Here is a 27,243-nt window from a genome sequence, read left to right on the forward strand (position 1 = left end):
TTCTTCTACAAAGTTGTTCATCTTGTTGAGATCTTGCTAATATGAAGTTTTTATGTATTTCTGGGTTTGTGTTCTTGGTTATGAATTTTGAGTAGTGATTAGGGTTCTTGAGGATGGGTTAGAGTAGCTTAGAATCTTTAATCTGATAGGTGGTTGAGTTTGATTGGTAGATCCCTTCTGGATTAGTTGTTCTTAATGCTGATTGCTTTCTGATCAACTGGAATCTGAGCCCAGACATTTCCGCACCCAAAAGGTGTTCGATGAAATGTCTGAACCACTAATTCCAGAGATTCGTGGCTCTGTACCAAGGTATTGGTTACAGGGAGCGTTTTGGCTTAGACTTGTTGTTTCGTAATGCCTGTTAGGTTAGCTCTCGTCAATGGTGATTGAGTCTGGGACTAGCTTTGCTTGAGGATCTCTGTTGCGGTAGCACTTTGATTTGGCTATTGAACTTGTTGTCTAGGGATAGTTTGTTGAGCATGTTAACCACCTGTTAGATTAAGGAGACTTCACTACTCGATTACCCCATCCTCGGGAATTTCTCTTCCAATTGATTTCTTTGTTTACATCGCTTTTGATTGCTTGATCTTGTCACTTGGTTCTTAATTTTCGTTTTTGGCTTAATTCACTTGAAGTACTCGACCACACACAGTGGTTTGGAAACGAACTGTGTGGTAGAGTAGTTTTATTGCAGTTTCCATTTGGTACTCGATCTGTTACTCGACCACACACAGTGTCTGGCAAACGGACTGTGTGGTAGAGTAGTTTTATTGCAGTTTCTGCTGTTACTCGATCTGATACTCGACCACACCCAGTGCTTGGCATCAGGCTGTGTTGGTCGAGTATATTAGCTATTTCTGTTATAATTTCTGTTTTTGCATGATCACCTAGGATTGTTAGAAACACCAAAACTTGTTATTGCTTGGCTTGACTTTGTGATATCTGATTGCATCTTGATTGCTAGCATCACACCCATTTGGATTGACACCTTAAATACTACAATGACATGATAGTGATTTAAGGATAATTGATCTTAGTTAAAATCTTACTATCAATTTGGCGCCGTTGCCATTTGGGTGTTTGTTTGTTACATTTGAGATTTCAGACTTGCATAGATCAAGTTCTATTTAAATTTTCACTTAGGTTACTAACTTTTTGTTTTTCTTGTTGTCTTCTTGATCTAGGTACAACCCTGCTGTATGAAAACTCGATCAAAAGGCAACCAGAACCTCCTTTTCAACGATAACATTGACCGTATTGACAGAGAACTAAGGGAAAGGAGAGACACTACAGACCTTGAACACAACCATCCTTTTAGAATGGCTGATGAACAAGATGTCAACAATCTGCCTGCAAACATTGGTGCTGGAGATGCACCAAGAAACCACCATCAGAGGCAAGGGATTGTGCCTCCTGCTGTCCAAAACAACAACTTCGAGATTAAAAGTGGTCTCATCTCGATGATTCAGGGAAACAAGTTCCATGGTCTGCCTATGGAAGACCCACTCGACCACTTAGACGAATTTGATAGGCTCTGCAGCCTAACAAAAATCAATGGAGTCAGTGAAGATGGATTCAAGCTCCGGTTGTTCCCATTCTCCTTGGGTGACAAAGCACACATCTGGGAAAAGAATCTTCCACCTGGATCCATCACATCCTGGGATGACTGCAAGAAGGCCTTTCTTACAAAATTCTTCTCCAACGCAAGGACTGCACGGCTCAGGAATGAGATCTCTGGTTTTGCCCACAAGAATGGAGAAAGCTTCTGTGAGGCCTGGGAGCGCTTCAAAAGTTACACCAACCAATGTCCTCATCATGGCTTCAGTAAAGCCTCACTGCTCAGCACACTCTACAGAGGTGCTCTTCCACGGATCAGAATGCTCCTTGATACTGCGAGCAATGGGAATTTCCAGAACAAGGATGTTGCTGAAGGCTGGGAATAAGTTGAGAACTTAGCTCAGTCAGATGGAAATTACAACGAGGACTACGACAGGACCATCAGAGGAACAGCTGACTCGGATGATAAACACAGGAAAGAGATGAAAGCTCTTAATGAGAAACTGGATAGGATTCTCCTTGGCCAGCAGAAGCATGTGCACTTCCTAGTTGATGACGACCAGTATCAAGTCCAAGATGGGGAGGGGAACCAGTTTGAAGAGGTCAGCTACATCAACGATCAAGGTGGCTACAAAGGGTATAACAACTTCAAGACTAACAACCCCAACTTTTCTTACCGCAGCACCAACGTTGCTAATCCACAGGATCAAGTGTATCCTCCACAACAACAGCAGGGTCAGCATAAACCTTTTGTTCCATACAACCAAGGTTTTGCTCCCAAGCAACAATTTCAGGGGAACTACCAGCAGCAACCACCACCTGGGTATGTACCTCAGCAGCATCAAAGTTCTGTTTCTCCTGACTCTGACATGAAGCAAATGCTACAACAGCTTCTCCAAGGACAAGCATCTGGCTCCATGGAGATTGCTAAGAAGATATCTGAATTACACCATAAGTTGGATTGTAGCTACAATGACCTGAATGTAAAAGTGGAAGCATTGAGCTCCAAGGTCCGATACTTAGAGGGACAATTTGCATCCACTTCTGCTCCGAAACCTCCAGGGCAACTCGCAGGGAAAGCAATTCAGAATCCAAAGGAGTATGCTAATGTTCATGCTATCACCCTAAGGAGTGGAAGAGAGTTATCCACCCGAGAGGGACCCAAGCCAGTCACTGAGGACAGTGCAGACCAAGATGGGGAGGATTTCAGTCTCAATGAAGATCAAGTTGACAAACCAGCTGAAGTACTCGATGGACATACTCGATCAACAACTCGAGTAGCGGCTCTACCTGCTGAAAAACCAGTTGCTGCTAAGAACAAGGAGAAGGTTTTTGTTCCTCCTCCTTACAAGCCCCCACTTCCATTTCCTGGTAGACAAAAGAAGGCATTGGTAGATAAGTACAGAGCTATGTTTGCAGAGAACATCAAAAACGTTGAAGCCAGGATACCTCTTGTTTATGCTCTCGCGCTCATTCCGGATTCCCACAAGTTTCTGAAAGAATTGATCAGGGAGAGAATTCAAGAGGTTCAGAGAACAACAGTTGTGAGCCATGAGTGCAGTGCCATCATACAGAAGAAGGTTGTCCCAGAAAAGCTAGGAGACCCTGGTTCATTTACTCTACCATGCTCCCTAGGTCCATTGACTTTCAATAAATGCCTTTGTGACCTAGGAGCATCAGTAAGTCTCATGCCACTCTCAGTAGCTAAGAGGTTGGGTTTTAACAAGTATAAATACTGCAACATCTCCTTGATCTTGGCTGATAGGTCTGTTAGACTACCTCATGGGTTATTAGAAGATTTGCCTATCAAGATTGGAAATCTGGAGGTGCCTACAGACTTCGTAGTGTTGGACATGGATGAAGAACCAAAAGATCCTTTGATCTTAGGAAGGCCCTTCTTGGCTACAGCTGGAGCAATCATAGATGTTAAGCAAGGAAAGATTGATCTTAATATGGGGAAGGATTTAAAAATGAAGTTTGACATCAATGATGATATGCAGAAGCCGACAATAGAAGGACAGACCTTCTTAGTTGAGGAAATGGATCGGCTAGCTGATGAACTTCTAGAGGAACTTGCTGAAGAGAATCACTTAAAAACTGTTTTGACCAAGAGTGGTAAAGTTGGATATCTCCCTAGTGAGACTTTGAGTTCTCAGAAGTCCTTAGACTTACACAAGGGATTGATGGGGTCTGAAACAAAGGTTATGAGAGCTAATGAAGTAAGTTCAACACATGCTCGACCAACTGATTCCACCAACAACTCGAAGAAGCCTCCAACTGGCCCTGAGAGCTCATGCTCGACTGAACAGCTCGAGCAACAGCTTAAAGCAAGCACTCTGGCATCAAATGATTGGTTGGAACTCAAGGAGAGGTCCAAATGGCAGGACAAAGCCATAAGGGAGTTAGCAGACATTGTGAAAGAGCTGAAGGATCAAATCAAAGAGCTCCATGGAAAAGCCAACCAAGTGCCACTCAACATCAAGGACATCCAAAAAGAAGGTCTCTTCAAGGACATGGCCAGTGAGTACCCAATTGCAGACCTATCAGAAGACCATGCTGAGTTTGACGATGCATCTACTGAAGAAGAAGAGGAGACCTCGTTTCCTCTCTGCAAACCACCCTAAGCCTAATGAGTATGAGGAGTCAAGCTTAGAGACTTAAAACAAGCTCACTTGGGAGGAAGTCCCATGTCTATCCACGTACATATTTTTATTTCCTTGTTATTTTTAATGCGTTTGGTAGTGTTTTGGTTTTCAGGAAATGAGTATCAAGTGCAAAGTGAAGTGGTCTTGATTTTTGAATTTTGGAGGTTATACTCGATGAAGCATATAGGTGACAGTGGTACAGTGCAATCGAGTATGAAATGGGTCTCAGTTTCAAGATTTTTGAAGTTTTAACATGTCACTCTATCACGCGAGGCCACATGCTGATGAAGAGTTGCAGTCGAGTATGATGTGATTTTTGATCCAAATTTTTCAAAATCAAGATCATACTTGACCAACAGAAGCCATATGGTAATGAGATGACATGGTCGAGTATCAAGAAGGAGAAGGAGAAGAAGCACAACCGTAAGACTCCTCAATGGCCTGGCAGTACACACAAGCAGGCATTGATGAGCACATCAACTCCTTCTTCAGTTGAGGTAACAACTCCACTTCCCCATTGTTTATACCATCTCATGTCTTCTTTCTTTATTTATTTGTCCTGAGTACTCTCTTCCAAATTTTTGTTACACAGAGGACTGTGTAATTTAAGTTTGGGGGAGGGCTCAGGAAGTATTTGATGAGTTTGCTTTGTCCTTGTTTTCAAATTTTTCTTGCATTGTACATATTGTCTGTATTCATCTATGTTATTGAAAAAACCCTAAAAATTTGAAAATTTTCTGAAAATGATTTCACAAAAATAGAGTGTTCATGTAGTTGCATTTTCATTTTAAGATTGAGTCTAGAAGGTTTCATATAGGATTGTTGCATTTGCATAGGGGATGATGATGAGATAACCTTGTAAGCATGCTCATTTACTGAATGAATTCAATGCCCTCGTTATTAGTTGTTTAATGCTTGTGATAGAACTTGAATTAAGACTGCACCATATTTGGAATTCATAACTTGACTCTCTTGTTTTAATTGAAGCATGCTTGATGTGATTCTTTTCCCTATCTATTAGAACCTGAACTTGACTTATAATTATCATGTCTTTGCATTGTTGTTGAACTTGTAGTTACCAATACACATACTTGGATTTTCTTTCACCTTCTACCACTCTTGCTAATCCAAGTAGCTGATTCCCACCATTGGAACAGTTTCCCCCACCCTGAACCTAACCTTTCTTTCAAGCCCTGAATAAATTTTTGTGTGTGTGAGGCCTATTTCCGGATTGAGCTTGGTAGAAAGTGTTAGGTATGAACCGACAAGAATGGTATCCCATATAGTTATAGTCCACGCTTTTTGGGCTAGATAGGACTAGGTGGGAGTTTTACTTTGGGTTTGGGAATGTGTTTGGAATAAAAATGAGAAAGAAAGACAAGTGTTATTGTTCTTAGGAGATGGAAGTGAAACAGAAAAGAATATCTTGTTAGTCTAGTAAAGGAATTGGGAAGCTTGAAAATAAAAGAAGTTAGGCTCTGTGCAAAGTAAAAAGAAAGGCAAAAGCCTAGAGTTGTCTTAAGTCATGAGATGAGAAGAAGAGCCTTAGTTGTTAAAGAAAGTCCCAATCCGCTAGAAAGTCTAAAAGAAAACCTCTCCTTAGAACAAAAACCAAAAAACAAAGAATGAGTTGATCCAAGAGATTATTGAAACATGTCTTGAGTGCAAAAGGGTAGAATTAGGATCATTTCTGGGGTTTAGAGATAGGACCATCTATGGAGTTTGATATACTTATGGTTATTTAGGTAGATGGGGTCTGTTCTTGTATGCGTAGGTTGGTTCTAACCTTTAGCATTCTACTAAAGCTCTGTCCATTCATGAGAGTTCCCTGTTACTGTGAAATAGTCTGAAACCATTTACAGAGGAACCATCTTTGTTTCTCAGCCTTGTCCTTTAAACCAAATGAGTTCTTCAACAATGTTTTGCTTGATTCATGGTTTGAGCTTAATCAATGTTAAAGGGAATTGATGATCTGAAGGTGTGTGTAGATTGGAACAAATGTTAGGTTGTCTTGTGATGAATATGGCTAAAGTTTTTAAGTAGAGTTTGGTCTCTAAGCATTCCACAATTACTAACTTGGACATTGAGTTCATTTGCTTTGTCTGCATGCTTTGGTTCTGAGTCCCCGCTTTCAAACCTCTCCTCCAGCTTGTTCTTAATTGTTTGCTTGAGGGCAAGCAAAGACTAAGTTTGGGGGAGTTGATATGTCTATATTTTACTTGTTTTGAGCATCCATTTAGCATCACTTTATCATCATTTCGTCATTGTTTCATACCATTCTTCATCATTTGTCATCACTTTGCATGATTAGGATAGTTTTGCATGCATGTTGCATATTTGAGTTGTTTTCAGCTGATTTGGAGCTGTTGGTGAGCAAATTGGAAGAAGTGAACCAGAACCCATCAGTATGCTCGACCACGAGGTCGAGCACCATCATCATGACCTTCCAAATGCACTCGACCACGACCAAGTCGAGCACCAAGTCGATCACCAAGTCGAGCACCAAGTCGAGTACCCTCTCCTTCACCAACTCGACCTACCACTCGACCTCATGGTCGAGTACCAGCTCCTTCACCAAGTAGACCACGACTCCAGATCACGACTCGAGCACGCAGTCGAGTATCCTCCACCAACTTACTCGACCAAGCACTCGACTGCACGCTTCAGAGGCTTCTCAGATCCCAACTCAACTAGACACTGAGCATAAGGAAGAGAAGAAGATGAAGCGGGACTCGAGTGCATACTCGACCTAGTTACTCGATCGCATCACGACCAGATCAAGAAACCGCAAAGGAGCCAGCTTTGTTCGACCTCTTCACTCGATTGCACGAAGCCGAATGTCTCCGTAAACCGCCTTAATACTTTGTCGTCTTGTGATTTAGGGTTTCCTAGTATTTGCTATAAATAGGTTGTTTCTCATAATTTTCAGAGGAAGTTTTTATTCTGTCTAAGTTTTATTTCTGCTGAACAATTAGTGCTTTCTTCATATTTGTAATCCAGATTTCTCTTAATCTATTGAGTATTTGCTTTTGATTTCTTCTACAAAGTTGTTCATCCTGTTGAGATCTTGCTAATATGAAGTTTTTATGTATTTCTGGGTTTGTGTTCTTGGTTATGAATTTTGAGTAGTGATTAGGGTTCTTGAGGATGGGTTAGAGTAGCTTAGAATCTTTAATCTGATAGGTGGTTGAGTTTGATTGGTAGATCCCTTCTGGATTAGTTGTTCTTAATGCTGATTGCTTTCTGATCAACTGGAATCTGAGCCCAGATATTTCCGCACCCAAAAGGTGTTCGATGAAATGTCTGAACCACTAATTCCAGAGATTCGTGGCTCTGTACCAAGGTATTGGTTACAGGGAGCGTTTTGGCTTAGACTTGTTGTTTCGTAATGCCTGTTAGGTTAGCTCTCGTCAATGGTGATTGAGTCTGGGACTAGCTTTGCTTGAGGATCTCTGTTGCGGTAGCACTTTGATTTGGCTATTGAACTTGTTGTCTAGGGATAGTTTGTTGAGCATGTTAACCACCTGTTAGATTAAGGAGACTTCACTACTCGATTACCCCATCCTCGGGAATTTCTCTTCCAATTGATTTCTTTGTTTACATCGCTTTTGATTGCTTGATCTTGTCACTTGGTTCTTAATTTTCGTTTTTGGCTTAATTCACTTGAAGTACTCGACCACACACAGTGGTTTGGAAACGAACTGTGTGGTAGAGTAGTTTTATTGCAGTTTCCATTTGGTACTCGATCTGTTACTCGACCACACACAGTGTCTGGCAAACGGACTGTGTGGTAGAGTAGTTTTATTGCAGTTTCTGCTGTTACTCGACCTGATACTCGACCACACCCAGTGCTTGGCATCAGGCTGTGTTGGTCGAGTATATTAGCTATTTCTGTTATAATTTCTGTTTTTGCATGATCACCTAGGATTGTTAGAAACACCAAAACTTGTTATTGTTTGGCTTGACTTTGTGATATCTGATTGCATCTTGATTGCTAGCATCACACCCATTTGGATTGACACCTTAAATACTACAATGACATGATAGTGATTTAAGGATAATTGATCTTAGTTAAAATCTTACTATCAAGTATCCTCCACCAACTTACTCGACCAAGCACTCGACTGCACGCTTCAGAGGCTTCTCAGATCCCAACTCAACCAGACACTGAGCATAAGGAAGAGAAGAAGATGAAGCGGGACTCGAGTGCATACTCGACCTAGTCACTTGTTCGCATCACGACCAGATCAAGAAACCGCAAAGGAGCCAGCTTTGCTCGACCTCTTCACTCGATTGCACGAAGCCGAATGTCTCCGTAAACCGCCTTAATACTTTGTCGTCTTGTGATTTAGCGTTTCCTAGTATTTGCTATAAATAGGTTGTTTCTCATAATTTTCAGACTAAGTTTTATTCTGTCTAAGTTTTATTCTGCAGAACAATTAGTGCTTTCTTCATATTTGTAATCCAGATTTCTCTTAATCTATTGAGTATTTGCTTTTGATTTCTTCTACAAAGTTGTTCATCTTGTTGAGATCTTGCTAATATGAAGTTTTTATGTATTTCTGGGTTTTTGTTCTTGGTTATGAATTTTGAGTAGTGATTAGGGTTCTTGAGGATGGGTTAGAGTAGTTTATAATCCTTGATCTGCTAGGTGGTTGAGTTTGATTGGTAGATCCCTTATGGATTAGTTGTTCTTAATGCTGATTGCTTTCTGATCAACTGGAATCTGAGCCCAGACATTTTCGCACCCAAAAGGTGTTCGATGAAATGTCTGAACCACTAATTCTAGAGATTTGTGGCTCTGTACCAAGGTATTGGTTACAAGGAGCGTTTTGGCTTAGACTTGTTGTTTCGTAATGCCTGTTAGGTTAGCTCTCGTCAATGGTGATTGAGTCTGGGACTAGCTTTGCTTGAGGATCTCTGTTGCGGTAGCACTTTGATTTGGCTATTGAACTTGTTGTGTAAGGATAGTTTGTTGAGCATGTTAACCACCTGTTAGATTAAGGAGACTTCACTACTCGATCACCCCATCCTCGGGAATTTCTCTTCCATTTGATTTCCTTGTTTACATCGCTATTGATTGCTTGATCTTGTTACTTGTTGCTCAGTTTTATCATTTCTACCCTGTTTCATTTGAAGTACTCGACCACACCCAGTAGTTTGGTAACAAACTGTGCAGTCGAGTACCCTGTTTACAGTTTCTGTTAAATTACTCGACCTGATACTCGACCACATCCAGTGCTTGGCATCAAGCTGTGTTATCGAGTATATTGCCTGTTATTGTTAGAATTTATGTTATCTGCATGATCGCTATAGCTGTTAACAACACCAAAACCTGTTATTGCTTGGCTTGACTCTGTGATATCTGATTGCATCTTGATTGCTAGCATCACACCCATTTGGATTGACACCTTAAATACTGCAATGACATGATAGTACTTTAAGGATAATTGATCTTAGTTAAAATCCTACTATCAAAAGGCAACCTCTGATGCAGATCTATGGAATTTATCCCAAGGTTAGAAAGAACCACTTTGAAAATATATCGCTAAATTCAAAGAAGTGATAGCCAAAATTCCTGGGGTGTCGCACGCTGCTGCCCTTTCTGCTTTAAGGAACGGACTTTGGCATGAATCCCGATTTCGGGAAGAAATCATCATCAATCGTCCGAGCACTATCCAAGACGCTTTATTCAGAGCTACTAATTGGATGGAGGCAGAAGAAGAAAAGCTTAGCCTCGCTAAAAAGCATCGGCCAACAAAATTGGTCGTTGGAAATCCAACTAAAAAATTCGAACCAAAATATCAAAAACGGTTCGGAGTTAATCCTGCCACTAATGTCGTAGGAAAACCCTCCCCAAACAAAGGAAAATACAATTCTTCTAATACCTGGGTTAGAGATAAGAGTGCCTATTGCGATATTCATAGAGTAAATGGGCATTCCACCAAAGATTGCAGCGTACTCAAAAAGCACCTCCCCGAACTGTGGGCGGCTGGAGAGCTCGCTAATTTCAATATCGAGGAGTTTGTGGAATCTTATCATAAAGAAAAAGAAGATTCCGAAGCGTCCAATCCTCCTGAAAAGAAGCATAAGCCCAATGGGCCCGGAACTCCAAACACTCCTAAGAAAAGGATCGATGTTATAATGGGAGGATCCAAATTTTGCCGAGATCCGATCAGATCAATCAAAAGGCACAAGAAATCAGCAGCAATTCAAACCGCTGTGGGTTTCCAGTCAAATGAACAAACACCTTCTATCTCTTTCGATAATTCGGACACTCAAGGATTAACATGACGTCATGACGATGCTCTTGTGATAACTTTAGATGTTGCGAACTTCGAAGTAACTAGGTGTCTAATTGATACTGGAAGCTCGGTAGATCTCATATTTCTAAGCACTTTGCAAAAAATGGGAATCAGTAAGGCTGATATTATCGGTCCACCGGCACTATTAGTAGCTTTCACGAGTGACACATCTATGTCCTTGGTGAAGATAAAACTACCAGTGCTCGCCGCAGGGGTTCCTAAAATTGTAGAATTTATTGTTTTCGACCGTCCGGCCGCTTACAACATAATTCTTGGAACTCCGTGGATTTACCAAATGAAGGCTATACCTTCAACGTCACGATCTTGCTACCTCATGGGACATCGTTTAAAGCTTAAATAGCAATTAATGATAAACGCTAAGCAAGAAATCACTTCGCGTTACCCAATTAAGTGGTCTCAGTTCGAGTGAAGTTACCACAGAAATTGAAATTGATTCCGAATTTCCAGAGCGAAAAGTAAAAATCGGTACTACTTTAGATTCAGAAATCAAAGATCAATTGGTAACTTTTCTAAAAGAAAATAAGCATACTTTTGCCAGGTCGGCGAAAGATATGCCTGGAATCGACAAAAGTATCATTACCCATGATTTAAACGTCGATCCCAGTTTTAAACCAATAAAGCAAAAAAGAAGAAAACTTGGTCCAGACCGAGCTCAAGCGGTCAATGACGAAGTTGATAAGCTTTTGAAAATTGGTTCCATCAGAGAAGTGAAATAACCGGACAGGTTAGCAAACCCCGTGGTAGTCAAAAAGAAAAACGGAAAGTGGAGAGTATGTGTCGATTTCACTGACATTACCAAAGCATGTCCAAAAGACAGTTTCCCTCTCCCTCATATTGATCGGCTCGTAGAATCAACGGCCGGAAACAAACTCTTAACATTTATGGATGCATTCTCTGGATATAATCAGATCATGATGAATCCCGAAGATGAAGAGAAAACATCCTTCATAACAGATAGATGAATCTACTGTTATAAAGTTATACCATTCGGTTTAAAAAATGCCGGAGCAACATAACAACGTTTAGTTAACAAAATGTTTACAGAGCATTTGGGAAAAACGATGGAAGTTTATATAGATGACATGCTCGTGAAATCCCTCAAGAAATCCGAGCACATCACAAATCTCGAGCAATGTTTCAAAATTTTAAACGAGTTCGGAATGAAATTAAATCCAGCTAAATGTTCCTTTGGCGTGCCTTCCGGAGAATTCCTGGGGTACATAGTCACGGAAAGAGGAATAGAAGCAAATCCTAATAAGATTAACGCTTTCCCTACTATGCCTTCGCCAAGAAACATTAAGGAAGTCCAACGATTGACAGGCAGAATTGCTGCATTAAATCGTTTCATATCGAATTCTACCGATAAATATATCCCCTTTTATCAAATTTTGAAAGGGAACAAAAAATTTTGGTGGGATGATCAATATGAAGCAGCATTTGGTCAACTCAAAACTTATCTGAGAACACCGCCGATTCTCTCAAAACCTGAATCAGATGAAAAACTTTATCTCTACATTTCAGTCTCTAACCATTCCGTGAGTGGGGTGTTAGTTCGAGAGGACCGAGGTGAACAAAAGCCAGTTTTCTATATAAGCAAATCTCTTACTAGTCTAGAAACGAGATATACCATGATGGAAAAATTAGCTTTAGCAGTAATCATATCTGCTAGAAAACTCAGACCTTATTTCCAATCTCATCCGATAAAAGTTTTAACTTCTCATCCACTTCGCTTAATTCTACACGGTCCAAGTCAGTCCGGAAGATTGGCGAAATGGGCAATCGAACTCAGTGAGTACGATATAGAATACAAAAGTCGGACTAGCGCAAAAGCACAAGTCCTGGCTGATTTTCTAACCGAACTATCATTAGATGATGGAATCATTGTTGAAACGGACTCTACATGGAAATTACATGTAGATGGCTCTTCTTCTAAACAAGGATCCGAAATCGACATTAGGCTCGAAACTCCGACAAAGGAAATAATCGAGTAATCATTTTGGTTAATGTTTCCAGCTTCGAACGATTAAGCAGAATACGAAGCTCTCTTAGCAGGACTTCGGCTTGCTATTGCGATTGGAGCAGAAAAAATAATAGCTTATTGTGATTCTCAGCTAGTTGTAAACCTGTTTGCTGGAGATTACGAAGCTAAGGCTCCTCGAATGGAAGCTTATCTTTCGGCTGTCAAAAAATTAGCCGGAAAATTCAAAGAATTCTAATTAGTTCGAATACCTAGAGGAGAAAACACTTCGGCAGACGCTTTAGCGGCCCTAGCTTCTACCTCAGATCCTGAACTCAAACGAGTTATCCCAGTTGAATGTATTTCTTCGCGAAGTATTTCAGTTGAAGAAACAGAAAACAATAACATTTCGGAGGCCGAATACATCAAAACTCCAAAACAAAGTTCCAGAAATAGTTCACTTGTCATCACCAGATCACGGATAAAGTCTCAAGATGACGAACTTACTCCACCATTGGAACTTCCTAAAAGAAAGTCAAAAAGAAAGTTAAAGGATCAAGAGGTTCCCATTAAAGAACCGTCTCGAACCAAACAGTCACTTCCAAGTGATGTAGAGGTTCAGGAGACAATCGAAGATCCTGATATTCCTTCCGAACCCGAACCAAGGAAGTTTATACTCAAGGATAATACTTCCGCTAATGATTGGGGGGCTGACTAGAGGGTACCCATCAAAAATTTCATTCTTAATGGAGAACTACCATCTAACAAATGGCAAGCTCGCAAATTAAAAATCATCAGCACTAAGTATTGTATGATTAAAGAGTCATTGTACAAGCGAGGTGTCAGTGATCCTTATATTTTATGTATTTTCGGACCCGAAGTTGAAATAGTGACAAGCGAGGTCCACGAAGGGCTTTGTGGTAATCATTCTTCGGGACGAGCAATGGCTTTCAAAATCAAACGGTTAGGATATTTCTGGCCAACTATGATTTCAGACTGCATTGATTACGCCAAACGGTGTAAAAAGTGTCAGATGCACGCTCCTCTTATTCACCAGCCATATGAAATTCTATCACATATATCCGCTCCATACCCTTTCATGAGGTGGTCAATGGATATAATCGGTCCGATGCATCGTTCAACACGAGGCATCCAATACTTATTAGTTCTAACGGACTATTTTTCCAAATGGATTGAAGCTGATGCTTATATAAGCATACAAGATTCCGTGGTAAAGACATTCTTGTGGAAACACATTATTTGTCGCTATGGAGTTCCCTACGAAATAGTAACGGACAATGGTCCTCAATTCATTTCAAATGATTTTGAAGATTTTTGTTCCGCTTGGGGAATAAAACTTAGCTACTCAACGCCGAGGTATCCTCAAGGGAATGGAGAAGCGGATATGACGAGCTGCAACCTGTGTTGTGGGCTTGTCGAGCAACCCCAAGACGAGCAACGGGTGAAACTCCATTCTCATTAGTTTATGGGATGGAAGCCGTAGTCCCAGCCGAGCTGAATGCTCCAGGTTTGCGCCGAAGCGAAGCTCCACTTAACGAGGAATCGAATTCTAAATTATTAGAAGACGTTCTCGATACAATCGATGAAAGGTGAGACCAATCCCTTATTCGACTTCAGAATTATCAACAGTTGACCGTTCGATACTATAACTCAAAGTTGAAAAACAGACCTTTAAATGTAGGAGACTTTGTTTTAAGGCGAGTGTTCGATAACACAAAAGAAGAAGGAGCTGGAAAACTCGGTATTAACTGGGAAGGCCCTTATCAAATCACTGAAAAGATCCGAAACGGTGTATACCGTTTACAAGACCTTGGTGGAAATCCCGTTCAAAGGCCTTGGAACATAATCAACTTGAAAAAATTCTATTGCTAAAGCAAACACATTCAAACTACGATTTGGCTTGATCCTATTCTGGGTACGTAGGCAGCTCGCTAGTCACGAGTCTAGCTATAAGATAAAAATAAAAATTTTATTCCAGTCATGGAATCCTGTTTTTATAAATTTGATATTCGAGCATGAATATAAAGATACGTTGCGAACAATGTATAAATAAATATTTCTTGCTAAAGCTAAGACCGGATCTAGAAGGGTCTTGAATTACGGAACAGCTCTGCTCCTTGACCTGCGAGGTCAATGATGCTAATAATACAACCTGGCATGTTTCCGTACTCCTGAGGTCCTAGTTCGATCCAATCGGAAGGATGGCCTTCGAGGCGATGAAGCTCGCGAGATATATCGAGGCGACGCTTCTCTAGCTCTATTTTCCGTTTCCTAATCTTTTTCTTCTCATCTTCAAGCTCGTCATACTGAGTGATAAGCTGAAGAAAATAAAACGCTACGTTTAGCAATAACAAAAAGAAGTTAATCACTAGGATGAAAAATACCTTATTGATAAACTCCTCAGCCTTAACACGATCTTGAGGCGACAATCTCTTGATTAAAACGATCGGAACCTGAATGCTGGTTCCCTTCTTCAATATTTGTGAATCTTTTGGTTCGCCAGACTCTCCTGCTTTTATAAGCTCGATGTCCGACGTCGTCGAAGGATCAACACTCATCACTTTGAACGAGTCTGAAGGATTCTCTGAAGAATTACCTCCCTTGAACATTTTTGTAGAATTGTTGTTGAAATTCAATGACAGACTACACCCACTTTATACTCGAAAATTTATTCGATTGCATTTAAGAGGATTAATTGACGATTTCCCGAATCTGAAATTACGACTTTCATGGAAAATGTAATCGAGTTAATTGCTAATTATATTCCCTAGATATAAAACATTGAATAGGATTTGAATAATCGGCGAATTTAAAGCGAAAGGGGAAATGTAATTAATGTTGTTGGGTTTCAAGACCAGTGACATTTTATAAACATAAATAGAAAAGTGTTCGATCAAAAGTCTTCGCCTGATAATGACTCCAGCGAGGTGGAAGATCCCGAACAGCTTTCCAAGGATAGTCCCTCGTCAGAAGATAAATCAAAAGGGCCGGAGAAGTCATCAACAATTTACGTCTCCGGTTTCTCTTTTTCTTTAGTTCTTAACATCGGAAGTCTCCGAAACTCTGAGGAACATGAAACAAAAGAGGACCCATCGCTGGTCGCATTATCCAGCATGCGGAGGAATCTTCGGAGGCAAGTAGGCATTATGGCCACGATGTCTAGACCATTCCTCTCCCATTCGTGCGGTTCAGATTCCAAGCGAAGGATCTCTCTTTCCATCCTCTTTATGCGCTCATCAAGAGCACGGCGCCTCCTTCCGGTTCTTTGTCTCTTATCACAAAAAGCTTTGTGTCTCCCGACGATCTGTTTGAACAAACATTTTGTCAAATGACCAAAAGAAAAGAAGTGATAGTTTTATGAGAAGACTAAGAGTTAGAAAAGGAACCTTTTCTAGAAAGTCATAACATTTGACCCTTTTCTTCCCTGTTCGGAAATGAAAAAACGTTGGGTGAATAACTCCCTTTGGAGAGAATCCGTCTTTGGACTCAAACAATGGGTTCCCACTTGAAGTTGTTATTCTTGAGCTTGATCTGAAAGAAGACAGCGGCATTTTTCAAGTTTTTTCTTATAATGAACTATGGTGATCTTTTGGAATTCCTTTTAAAGGAGAAAGAGGTTTAGTTTTCTAAAAATAATTATATATTGTTGGCCTGTTAGAGCTGGCTTCAGATCCAATTAAAACGCGGCCCAGCGATTCCAAAGCCATCATGGGCAACGATCGAAACCATTGCCTGGTCATATTTATGACAAAATTCTCATGAATTATAAATCTTATCCCTCGATATAAAAAAATACTTAAGCCGAGCTCCATCCTTGCCTTCGAGAGACCGAGGAAAAATACTTATTAAGATTTTTTCTTTTAAAAAGCCAAGTGAGCCTGATCAGCTCATCTCTCACAATTCGTAAAACCTCTTTGGCGGGCTAGGACTTGCAAACCTAGAATCGTTTCCAAACGTTTTTGTTAAAAAAAAAAAAATCATATGCCAGAGCATGTACATGGTTGTGTTCAGTCACATTAATTGAACAAAATATTTTCGTGAAACAGAATAATCCTCATGGACTCAACAAAACAATTCTTTAAAAAAAAAGCGTTCCTACACCTCTGGAGAACCCTCATGTGGCCGAGAACCTTCACCTACCTCGAATTAAGATGGGGAATCTCCAAATACCAAAGAAAATTGTTTCAGATCAAGAGTAGGACGGGAAGCCGAGGATAACTCGGACTCAACCATAGCGAGTTTGGCAGCAACTTCGCTCCTCTTGTTCTCGAACGAAACTCTTCCAGCCTCTAGTTCCTTAATCAGGTCTAGATTGCTCTTCAGTTCGGCTCGATCTGTTAGAAGTTTAGTCCAGACCTCTTCGTCCTTGATGAACTTCGTAATAGATTGAATAAGTTGCCTACCGAATCCCCTCATCTCTTCTCGAGCATTATGTTCGGCTTCAGCAATATCGCGAGCCCTGTTCCTGGTTAAAAGTTCGATCTCTTGATTTGCTTCTTCGAACAAAGCCGTATTCTCCTCTAGCTCAGCCTCCAAGCGAAGAGCATTAGACCTCGCAGAATCTCTTTCGACATTCGCAATTCTGATGCGTTGCTCGTTAGCTGCTAGAGTTTTCTTCATATTTTCAAAAGATGACTCGAGTGCTTTTTCCCGCTCAAGTCGCTCAGATTGGTTGGCTGATCTAATTTCATCAACCTCCTTCTTAGCCTTTGCGGTCTCTCTCTTCGCTTGATGAAGAAGGTTTTCATAATGGAAGATCATTCCATTAGTCTCCATAAACGCCTTCGGAGTAAAAAAAAAAAAAACGCGTCATTTAGACAAAAAGCTTTTACTTAAGGAAGGGAGGTTGTCATAATCTAAAAAATCCAAACCAGGGATAGGTAGCAAGCTCGATTGGCGAACATCTGATGGATTTCTGGCCTCCAAACCGAAAAAGGAGGAAGGGACGCCCCTTCCCTGGTTTGGAAACTTCGAAAGATGTCTCCAATCTCTTCTCCGCCTTCGAAGCAGAGGAGAATAGCAGATTTATAAAATAGATGCAATCTGTAGCAAGTTTTGCTAATGCTCGCTTTCTAAGTAAAAACTTACCTGAAATCAAAGCGGGTAAAGGATTTTGAGTCCTAACACTCAGTCCTTGAGAAAGGGGAGCCTCCGGTCTCGGTTCATCTATCTCCTCTGAAATTACTCTGTCTCCCGGAAGAGGGAGCTCAGAGTTTAAAGGTTTTGAAGAGGGAGAAACAGAACGTAGAGGGCTAGAGACTCGAGCCGGAGAACTTAATCTCACGGTTTTAAGTCTCTCGTTTGATAGATTATCGGAATCTGGAGCCTTCCTCTTTGTACAAGGAGAAGAGGTTATTTCTCCCTCACACCACCCTGGTTCGGAAGGGCAAATTGCGGTGGCAACTGGAGGGTCGTTAAGGATCTCGGCTCCATGAGTATCCACCGCGGCTGACATGGCTGCTTCTAATGAACCGTCATCAACCAAGAGGGTCTTCCTGTGGAAGTTACCAACCCTGGAGATTGCAGCTATCCGTTTCTTTCTCCCGATTTCGGATAGCTGATCCTTAAGAGCCTTGATTTCAGCCTGCATCTTTCTTTTATCTCGAGCATTCAGGCTCGAGACGTCTTTCTCCTCGGGAGGAGGATCGAGGGGGTGAGTCTGACCGTCTTTAATGGCGAGCCCTTCTTTATGAATGCGTCGAAGGGTGAAGGAATTCCAATTTGTTTCACCCTCGGAAACGATTCAAAGAAGGACAAGAAGTCAACGGTCGGGCGGGGGATCGTCTGGTTCCCTGAAACAAAGTATTGAGTTAAGAATTCTATTTCTTTTGCATAATACAGTGGAAAGTAATAAAGGTTGGATTTTTAACCAAGTTTAGCCGACCAATTGGCGAGAAGAAGACCGTAAAGACCTTGAACGGAATGGGGATTGACTCGGAAAAAGAACCAGTATTTCCTCCAAGGCCCATCATTCGAGGGCATTCCGTCGATCAGGTTACGGTCAAGGATAGGGTTTATAGAAAAAATACCCGCTGCTGCGGATTCACGGGCTCGAAATAGCCCTAAGAGTTCGCTGGTGGAGAGGGAAAACCCTGCTTCTGCCGAAACAGTCAGGGTGCTCAGAACGTATCGAAGAAAGTTGGGAGCCATTTGGGGAAAGGCAATCCCTAGGTGGAGGAGGTATAAAAGAAGAACTTCCGGTACGGGAAAAAACAAACCGCAACCTTTGAAATAGACTTCGTACGCACAACAGTAACCCTCTCGCACCACTTCCGGAGACTCGTTGGGTCTAGGAAGAGAGAATTCAATTTCTTGGGGGATGTTACAAAGGCGGCGAAGAGCGCCAAGGGAAGCATAGGTCGACTGAGACCTGAAATGCGGACCAAATTTATCTCCCCTTTTGGGTGAAGACTTCATCCCCTCTGGGAACAGGGATTCCTTGACTGTCATCTTCGTTTTCCGAAACATAGACGGCTGGGGAAGACATCTTTTACTAAGAGGTTTCTCTTTTTCTGGTTTGGTAAAAGCTTTTAGAGTTAAATGTACGCTGTTGTAAAAGCCGTCGTTCCATTTAACCTTATTCAGCAGAAAACCGCCTCGAGAATATTGGGAAGTGGGACGGTTTTCCCCGTGGTATTAATATAAAATTAGAAAATTAATGATGACGGTTGTCAGGGATATCAAATCATTTGATTATCCGAGATCGGCGTAATAGCGAAAAACATGGAATAATTCCGGAATGTTAAAGATCTCGAGTCATTAATTACTGTTTACTTAAGTCTTCCAAGCCGAGCACTCAGCTCGCAAGACTTGGGGGGCTAAATGTTGGGGTCGGATCTCACACATCTTCGGTAGGATCCACTTGGATCTGTCCACGTCATTATTACATAATAATCCTCTTGGATTTCTAGATGTTTCATTGCGAGAATCGAGCTCGACCTGTCAGAAGTTTGATTCAGTTTATTAAAGAGCTTGATCTTTACCAGTACAGAGTTCGCTCTTATTCAACATATACTTCGCATAAAAGAAGACAGAAGCGAGGAGAATATTGTTCGAGGTTCGCGGCAGCGTCAAGACGCAGGAGTTCGGAGTCAACAAGATAGAGTTCGGAAGATCCACGCGAAGCCCAAGATAGTTCAAATTCAAGCCGTTTTGGTCAAATTGTAACCTACATGATTAATGCGGATCAATGCGATTATGAGCAGTAAATGACCGCATTGATCATGTTTTCTCTATAAAAACAACCTCAAACGCATGTGTTTGTAAAAAAGAGAACAACCTTTTACCTCTTACCATCAAGCAATACAACATACTCTTTCTTTTAATTTACAATTTCGCAAGGCTTTTTACTATCTTATTCTTGCCAAACTCTTTCGCTTTATTTAGTTTCTTGGTTACTTTCCTTTTCAAATCCTTATTTTCATTTGTTGATTTTAGAGTTTTTCTCCACAAAAATACTTAAAGACAATCGAGTGTGAATCGTACATCCACACTGGCAACGGTGCCAAAAAGCTTGATGCGTGTGAATTTGTGCTCCAAAACTTTTACCTGAAAGACCACACGTTAAACTGCAAGTGCACAGTAATCAGAGTAGTATTTTAGGATTGATCCCACAAAGAGTGTAGCTACGGGTTATTAGATTCAATGAAAAGATCTAGCTAAGACAAAACTAAACTTTGGAGTTTTGGTTTTGGGTTTCTTAATAACTAATGCAATGAAATAAGAAAGCAAATAATGAAATCTAAATGAACTAATGAAAGCCAAGATGATATTCGGATGTAAACTATGAGACTAAGGCGTTGGGCGTTCTAGGGTTTCTCCGGGGTTCATGATTCTCGACTAACTAGGGTTTAGATCTTTAGGGTTTTTATGTTTTCGTTCTAGTTCATAACTACGAAGGCGAATGAACGAGTTATCCTATGTTATAGAATAAGCCGGCAAATCTCCCTATACTCCGTTACTCAACTGACGCAGGCAACGACGCATAGATCGACGCATTAGGGTTGGATTCGCTAAGTACTCTAAGTCTTGTTACTCAACTTACGTAGGCAACAACATGAAGGATTGGGAACACTATGTCCGAGATTAGGTTTACCCGATTAAAGCTCTTAACCTCTTGGATCAGCGTTTGGTGATCAATCCAAACACATGCATTAAGTAAAAGATGTCCCAAAAGAATCTAAGTATGAACGAAATAACAGATCTATTAACCTAATATGATTTGAACCGTGAATCCCCTTTGAATTACCCCATAAAACCCAACAAAGAAAACTACTCGCTCATGATGCTAAGAAACGACATGGAGATGACGTAGAAAAGCATAATAAATGAATATGAATAAATAAAAGGGGGGTTCAAAGGAAACTTCTCTAGTGTCACAGAAGATACTTGTCTCCCCAAAAGTCTTGAAAGAAAAAGAAGAAGAAAGAGTAGAAGAGAAAACAATGAAGAATAAAAGAGAGAGCTTCAAAGGACGACTTCTTCGGGATGCAAGAGCTTTGACGAGGTGGAGCTAGGAGAGCTGAGAGTCTCGTCGATGGAGGCTGCGAGATCTAGGGTAGAAGGCGGTGAAGAGCTGTGTAAAGAGGCCGTACGGTTTCTTCAACTTATCTCGGTATTTATAGGCTTCGATTAGGTCAAGGGGCAAAACCGTCATTTCCCACGAAGTAGGTTAAGTGAGGCTCGAGTTTCTTGGACAGGGTACGATGTGTGATGACAGGGGTAGAGTGTGAGAAGCAGCTCGGGCATGGGCACTAACGACCGGGGGCGTCAGAAAGCATAACTTCCGATTGGCTCGTTGAAAAGCTCCGATTCCACTACGAAGTGAAACTAGACTCTCCTAGCTTTCCATAGCCATCGAGATCTCTTGATTTAGTAATCGGGAAGACCTCGAACGGACGCCATACTTCTGAGGCACAGAAACTGTCTTGAAACGGGATTTGATCGTCTTTTACTCCTTTTTGCTTGAAAACACATTATTCATTCTTGAAGCATAAATACTTGAAATCTCCAATATTTCCTGTTTTTTTCTTAGAAAACCTAAATAAAACATAGTAAAAGTGGGCTAAAATACGATGTTATCATATGTATATGGGGGTATAAATCCTGAACTTAACATGGAAGTTGTTATTATCCGGTATGATGTTTAGACTCTGGACGGTTAAATCGTTTCCTAAAAAAACAGTCAGATAGGTGAAAGGTTGCCAGATAGTTGTGAAGTGGGTACGTTACTTTTTGTGCACTCCAGATGTTTTTAATTTGTAATATGAATTTGTATGAACATTGACCGGTTGTGGGATGATTGGTTAGTTTTTTTGTATGATGCATAAAAAGTTATTTTTTGCGTCCTACAGTTGTTTTTTGTATGATTCAATATAAATTTAGATTAAAGGTCTAATACCCAACTTTAACGCCTATTATTACTAAATCAACGTTTATCGTATCTGAAATATATACAAACTTAATCAATCGAAAATGTCAAAGATATATGGTCACGCATATAATATATATGAAATAATTCTTCTCAACATATTACTTTCGAAATGATAACACAGATTTCGAGCTCTCCTGCAATAATCCATATCCGAAAAAAAAAAAAAAAAACTTAAAATAAACATGACCGTCAACGGTGAAGACGACGCTATATATACATATATACATATATACATACACACGTTTTGGTCTTTTTTTAGTTGAGATGGGTCCCTGGTGGGCTGAATTGGGTCTCACAGTTGTTGTGATTGGAAATTAGAAATTTTGAATAGGTTTGAAATTGGTGTTGGTAAACATGTTTTTTGGGTCGATTATGACAATGTAATGGACTGTAGAGGTAGATTATGTAGATAAGTCTTTTTGGTCCAAAAATCAATTTGGAAAATTGTGTATAACTGTCATAAGAGGTATAATTGTGACAAGTGGTAAAACTGTTATAACTGAGGTAAGTTGTATAACTGTTCGAAGTGATATATAACTGGTACAACTGAAAAAAGGTATAACTGTGGCAATTTATTATGTGCTAATGTAAATTTTTTTTTTTTTCAGGAGTGTAGATGTAGGATTCACACTCGATTATCTTTAAGTATTTCAGTGGAGAAAAACTCTTAAAATCAGTAAAAGAATATAGGAATTCGAAAGGAAAATTAACCAAGAAACAAGGAGAGAAAATTGATACGAATAAAATGTGTAAAGCCTTGCGAAAGTATAAGAGAAAAAAGTAAGTTGTATTGCTTTGTAATAGTGTGTAATAATCTTAGAGATGTCTCCCAAACACATGCGTTTGAGGTTGTTTTTATAGAGAAAACATGATCAATGCGGTCATTTACTGCTCATAATCGCATTGATCCACATTAATCATGTAAGTTACAATTTTGACCGAAACGGCTTGAATTTGAACTATTTTGGGCTTCGCATGGATCTTTCGAACTCTTTCTTGCTGACTCCGAACTCCCGCGTTTTGACGCTACCGTGAGCCTCGAACAGTATTCTCCTCGCTTCGGCTTTTCTCTATACGAACTGTCTGTCGAATAAGAGCGAACTCCATACTGGCAAGGATCGAGCTCTTCTACTAGACTGAACCGAACTCCCGACAGGTTAAGCTCGATTCTTATAATAAAATATCTTTAATTCCAAGAGGATTATTATGTAAGAATGACGTGGACAGATCCAAGTGGATCCTACCGAGAATGTGTGGGATCCGACCCCAACATTTAGCCCCCCAAGTCTTGCGAGCTGAGTGCTCGGCTTGGAAGACTTAAGTAAACAGTAATTAATGAATTTAGATCTTTAACATTCTGGAATTACTCCCTATTTTACGCTATTACGCCGATCTCGGATAATTAAATGATTTGATATCCCTGACAACCATCATCATTAATTTCCTAATTTTATATTAATACTGCGGGGAAAACTGTCCCACTTCCCAATATTTTCGAGGCGGTCTTCCATCATACTTTAAGGTTCTAAGAGATAATATTACTTTTCCATCTTATCTTCTTTACCTAGAAAACTTTCATTCTTATTACAGAGCTCGTAATTGTTTTCTTTCGGGAAAGAACCCCTTTCGTAAAATGTCGAACCTCCCTTCTGAATTTCGTGAATATGAGGCTGAAGATCTCGAAGCTCTCATAGGTGAGGGAACCAAACCATATATCCAAATTGGAGGCGGGTTTGATCTTCACCCTCAGAGTCAATCGACTGTTGATTCTCTCAACGATCTCCGTCGCTTATGTCACATTCCCCCGCGAGGTGGAGATGGTGGTCCCGGAGCATTACGAGTCTCCGGAGTCGGAGCGAGAGGGTTATTGCTGCGCCTATGAAATTTATTTCAAAGGGTGTGGCTTGTTCCTTCCCCTTCCTGAGATACTTCTTACCTACCTCAACCATCTGGGAATCGCCTTCTCTCAGATGTCGCCCAACATGCTCCGGTATCTTATGTGTACTTTCACTGTTGCGGTGGAGGCGGGCTACTCGCTGGGACTTAGCGAGCTCTTGGAATTATTCCAGGCTCGCGAATCCCAAACTTCTGGGTATTATGCCCTTTATCCGATCGCAGATCGAAACCTTATTGATGGCCTGCCTTTAAAAGACAACGCATGGAGGAAATTTTGGATCTTCTTCCGTATAAATAGTTTTTCCGTTCAGAGTTCTTCCGAACTCCTTCGAATTCACTGGTCATCGAATTTGGGTAGAAACTAGGACTTAACTGAATAAGTTTCCCAAGCTATTTCGAACCGCGTTAATACTTTTTCGTTTTTCCGCAGGTCCCCAACTTTGGCCAGTTCCTTCTATCGATTTTTTAAACTTTTACCGGGCCGTCCTGGAGAGGACAGTTAATTGGAATTCTTTTACTTTGGAGAGAATTCATGGTGCCGGACATTCTGTCAGAATGGGCCTCACTCACCCCATCGACCCTCCTCCTGCTGAGATTGATCTCTCGAGTTTGAATGCTCGAGATAGGAGAAGGATCAGAGAAGCAGACAAGAAGGTCAAAGACCAGATTTCCTTGATTGGAAGAGACATGAAAATTACATCTTCCGCCGGGGATGACAAGATCTGCCAGAAAACTCTTCTAGTTGACGACGGATCTCTTGAAGGTTCAAAGTCAATGGCGGTCACCATAAACAATGCTCCTTCCTCTACCCCAGCAGCTGACAACATGGTCGCTGCCACTGCTGCAGAAGGAGGTCCTTTAGATGCCTCCTCTTTTATGAAGAAGAGGAAGGCCGAGGGACCTGAACCCCCGCTTTAGGGAAGGTCCAAGAGCACGAGGAAAACCGAAGCCATTTCTTCAAGTCTTCTAATTCTTGAATCTGCTGACGTTCAAGGTAGAAATCCCGATTCAGGAATTGTTTTTAGAAAGTCGCTGAGTTCAGGGATGCTACCCCCTAGGCGTCCTAGAGGTAATACCTCTAGAGCTCGATCATCTCCGAGCTCGGGACTCGTTGCCAGAGTTTCATCTCCATCAGGTAATCCTCAATTAACCTTTTGATACTGGAGATTAACTGATTTTTTTAAGGAATTCTATATTCATATGAATATCTTTACTTTAGATAAAGAGAAGATTGGAAACATCTTTAGATGTTTCCACACTCGCTCTGGGAAGAAACTTCCGTCCTTTGGGCACTGGAGGGATGACATCAAGAAGATGTATATCAGTCATTCATTCCACTCCTCTCAGGTTTGACTGTTTGAATCTGTAAACATTGATTTTGAATCTCCTTTTTCTTATCGCATCTCATTTTATCAGGCAACCCTGGATGTGAACAGCATCATCAACCATTACGAAGAGGAGCTTACCAAAGTTTCCAAGAGAGCTGCTATTGCCGAAGGAGAGATTGAGAAACTCCAATCTTCCAACCAGCTTGCGAAGGAGACGATTGGTCTCGACTCGGCTCGTCAGAAAGAAATCGAGCAACTCGAAAGATCTAGCGAGGAGACAAGGAAGATTTTGACTGAGACAGAGCAAAAGCTGAAAACTGCCCTTGCTGATCATAACTTCGCAAAGGGCGAGATCGAGCTTCTGAGATCAGAGCTTAGCAAGGTCAAAACAGCTGCTGAGGAGCTCAAACGTAAAAATGAATCTCTTTCCGAACTGAAAGAGCGAGATGTTCGCAAAATATCTCATGATGCTCGGAAAGAGGTTAAAGGAACCGGGCAAAAGTTTCTTCTTGCTGTCAGGAATTTATCACTGCTGATAAAGCTTGGAACAAACTTAACTCCGAACGTGATGAGATGAAGAGCAATCTCGATCTGATCAAGGAGATAGAAGAAGGAGAAATTAATTTGGCTGAAGAAAAGGAGACGGTTGGCGCTGAGCTCGCTGAGACTGAAGCTAAGCTAGCTACTGCTCTTCAGCCATATTTAGATTTGCAGCAATTTGCTTCTTAGTTCGCTGATTCCCCTCCATTGACCGAACCTAATACCGGTTTGTCTTTGGACGAGATGATGTTAACTGGTACTCCTCGTGCTCATTTTATTGAGTTCGGAACCAATGTTGACAAAATTTCTTTGGAACGAACTCAGGGGTTCTCTGGTCAGGATCATGCCATCTCCTCGATTATGGGAGATGATTTTGAATCGAGGAGCGAACCCCTCAGGATGCTAGCTCGCTTAACCCTGAGATGGTTCTCACAACTCAAGAGGCTAACGTTGGGGGTGCTCTTGTCTCAAGACAAGTAGGAGATGAAGGCGGTTCGCCAATGAATGAATGATGGTGATTGTACTCACCTTTTATGGAGAATGTCCCTTTAATTTTAAGACATAAAACTTGCTTTGTTGGCTATGGGGCCGTTTGTTACTTTTTTAGTTTTTTGCCCAAGGGGGCTTTTATTACTGTTTTGAATAATTTGCCCAAGGGGGTTTTTTAATTAAAATTTCTTTAGAAAGAAATATTTAATTTTGGTGGAAACCATCGATTTTACCTGGAAGGTTTGCAAAGTCCTCCTAACCGAAATGGTTTAGAATTATAGGAGAGATAGGCTGATCAGACCTACTTGCCTTTTTTAAAGAAAAAACATTAGAATTTTTCCTCGGTCTCTCGGTTGCGAGGTTAGAGCTCGGCTTACAAGAACACTTTGTGATACTTCGAAATGTGTTCGATTAGAAATTTTTTAGTGAGAACTGTTTGCTTTTCTTGAAAAGGACAAAAAAGGTATAATACCATTTATTAACTGCCCTTGAATTTCAGGTTCGAAATTAAGTTCGCCTACTAGGTTTTAAGTAATACTTGAATAACCTATATTTCGTAGGTCTTGTTTGTGCATGTATGCGAAAATCGAAAGGTTATAACTGTCAGATCAATAGATTGACGTTTAACTTTCATTTTCAATAAATACTCAAGTGAGTGCTTTTATATATTTTTTCTATATAAGGAGAGCAAGATTTCGGAATTTTTCCAATAAATCTTTCCTTCAGAGAGAACTTTGCAGTTCTTCTTTTCTAGATTCCTTATCCTAATCCACCACGATTCCCTTCGAGCGAACCCCTGTTTCCGACGGGGGATGGATTTACTCCACACGGGGTGGCCATTCCTTGTTTTCTTTCTTCCTTGTCTAAGGAAGAAAAGATCGAGTGCCATGAATTCATGGAACAGGTTTTACCTCGATACCAGTTATTTCAAGGTTTTACCCGATAAATTCGTAATGCATCTGTTCTTTGCAGATCACCGAAAGGTATGTTTTCCTCTGCTCCGAAAGGCAGCGCCTTGGAAGGAAACGTCGTGTCCTCGAGGACAGGATTG

The 27,243-nt window shown here is 40.8% G+C and overlaps 2 protein-coding genes across 2 annotated transcripts; one reads left to right on the top strand and one right to left on the bottom strand.

The window, feature by feature from the left end:
• Nucleotides 1–16,652: 16,652 nt before the first annotated feature.
• Nucleotides 16,653–18,096, bottom strand: LOC110224480. Its single transcript, XM_021010576.1, has 3 exons — nt 17,595–18,096; nt 17,378–17,505; nt 16,653–17,288 (listed from the first exon to the last, which is right to left on the bottom strand). The coding sequence occupies exons 1-3, from the start codon at nt 18,094–18,096 to the stop codon at nt 16,653–16,655; spliced, it is 1,266 nt and encodes a 421-aa protein (XP_020866235.1).
• Nucleotides 18,097–24,390: 6,294 nt separating this feature from the next.
• On the top strand, nt 24,391–25,892 carry LOC110224481. The gene is made up of 5 exons (XM_021010577.1): nt 24,391–24,688; nt 24,830–24,970; nt 25,055–25,182; nt 25,252–25,611; nt 25,683–25,892. The coding sequence occupies exons 1-5, from the start codon at nt 24,391–24,393 to the stop codon at nt 25,890–25,892; spliced, it is 1,137 nt and encodes a 378-aa protein (XP_020866236.1).
• Nucleotides 25,893–27,243: the final 1,351 nt, after the last annotated feature.

Source organism: Arabidopsis lyrata (assembly GCF_000004255.2).
Source record: "Arabidopsis lyrata subsp. lyrata unplaced genomic scaffold ARALYscaffold_1, whole genome shotgun sequence".
In the NCBI taxonomy this organism is placed as follows: Eukaryota; Viridiplantae; Streptophyta; class Magnoliopsida; order Brassicales; family Brassicaceae; genus Arabidopsis; species Arabidopsis lyrata.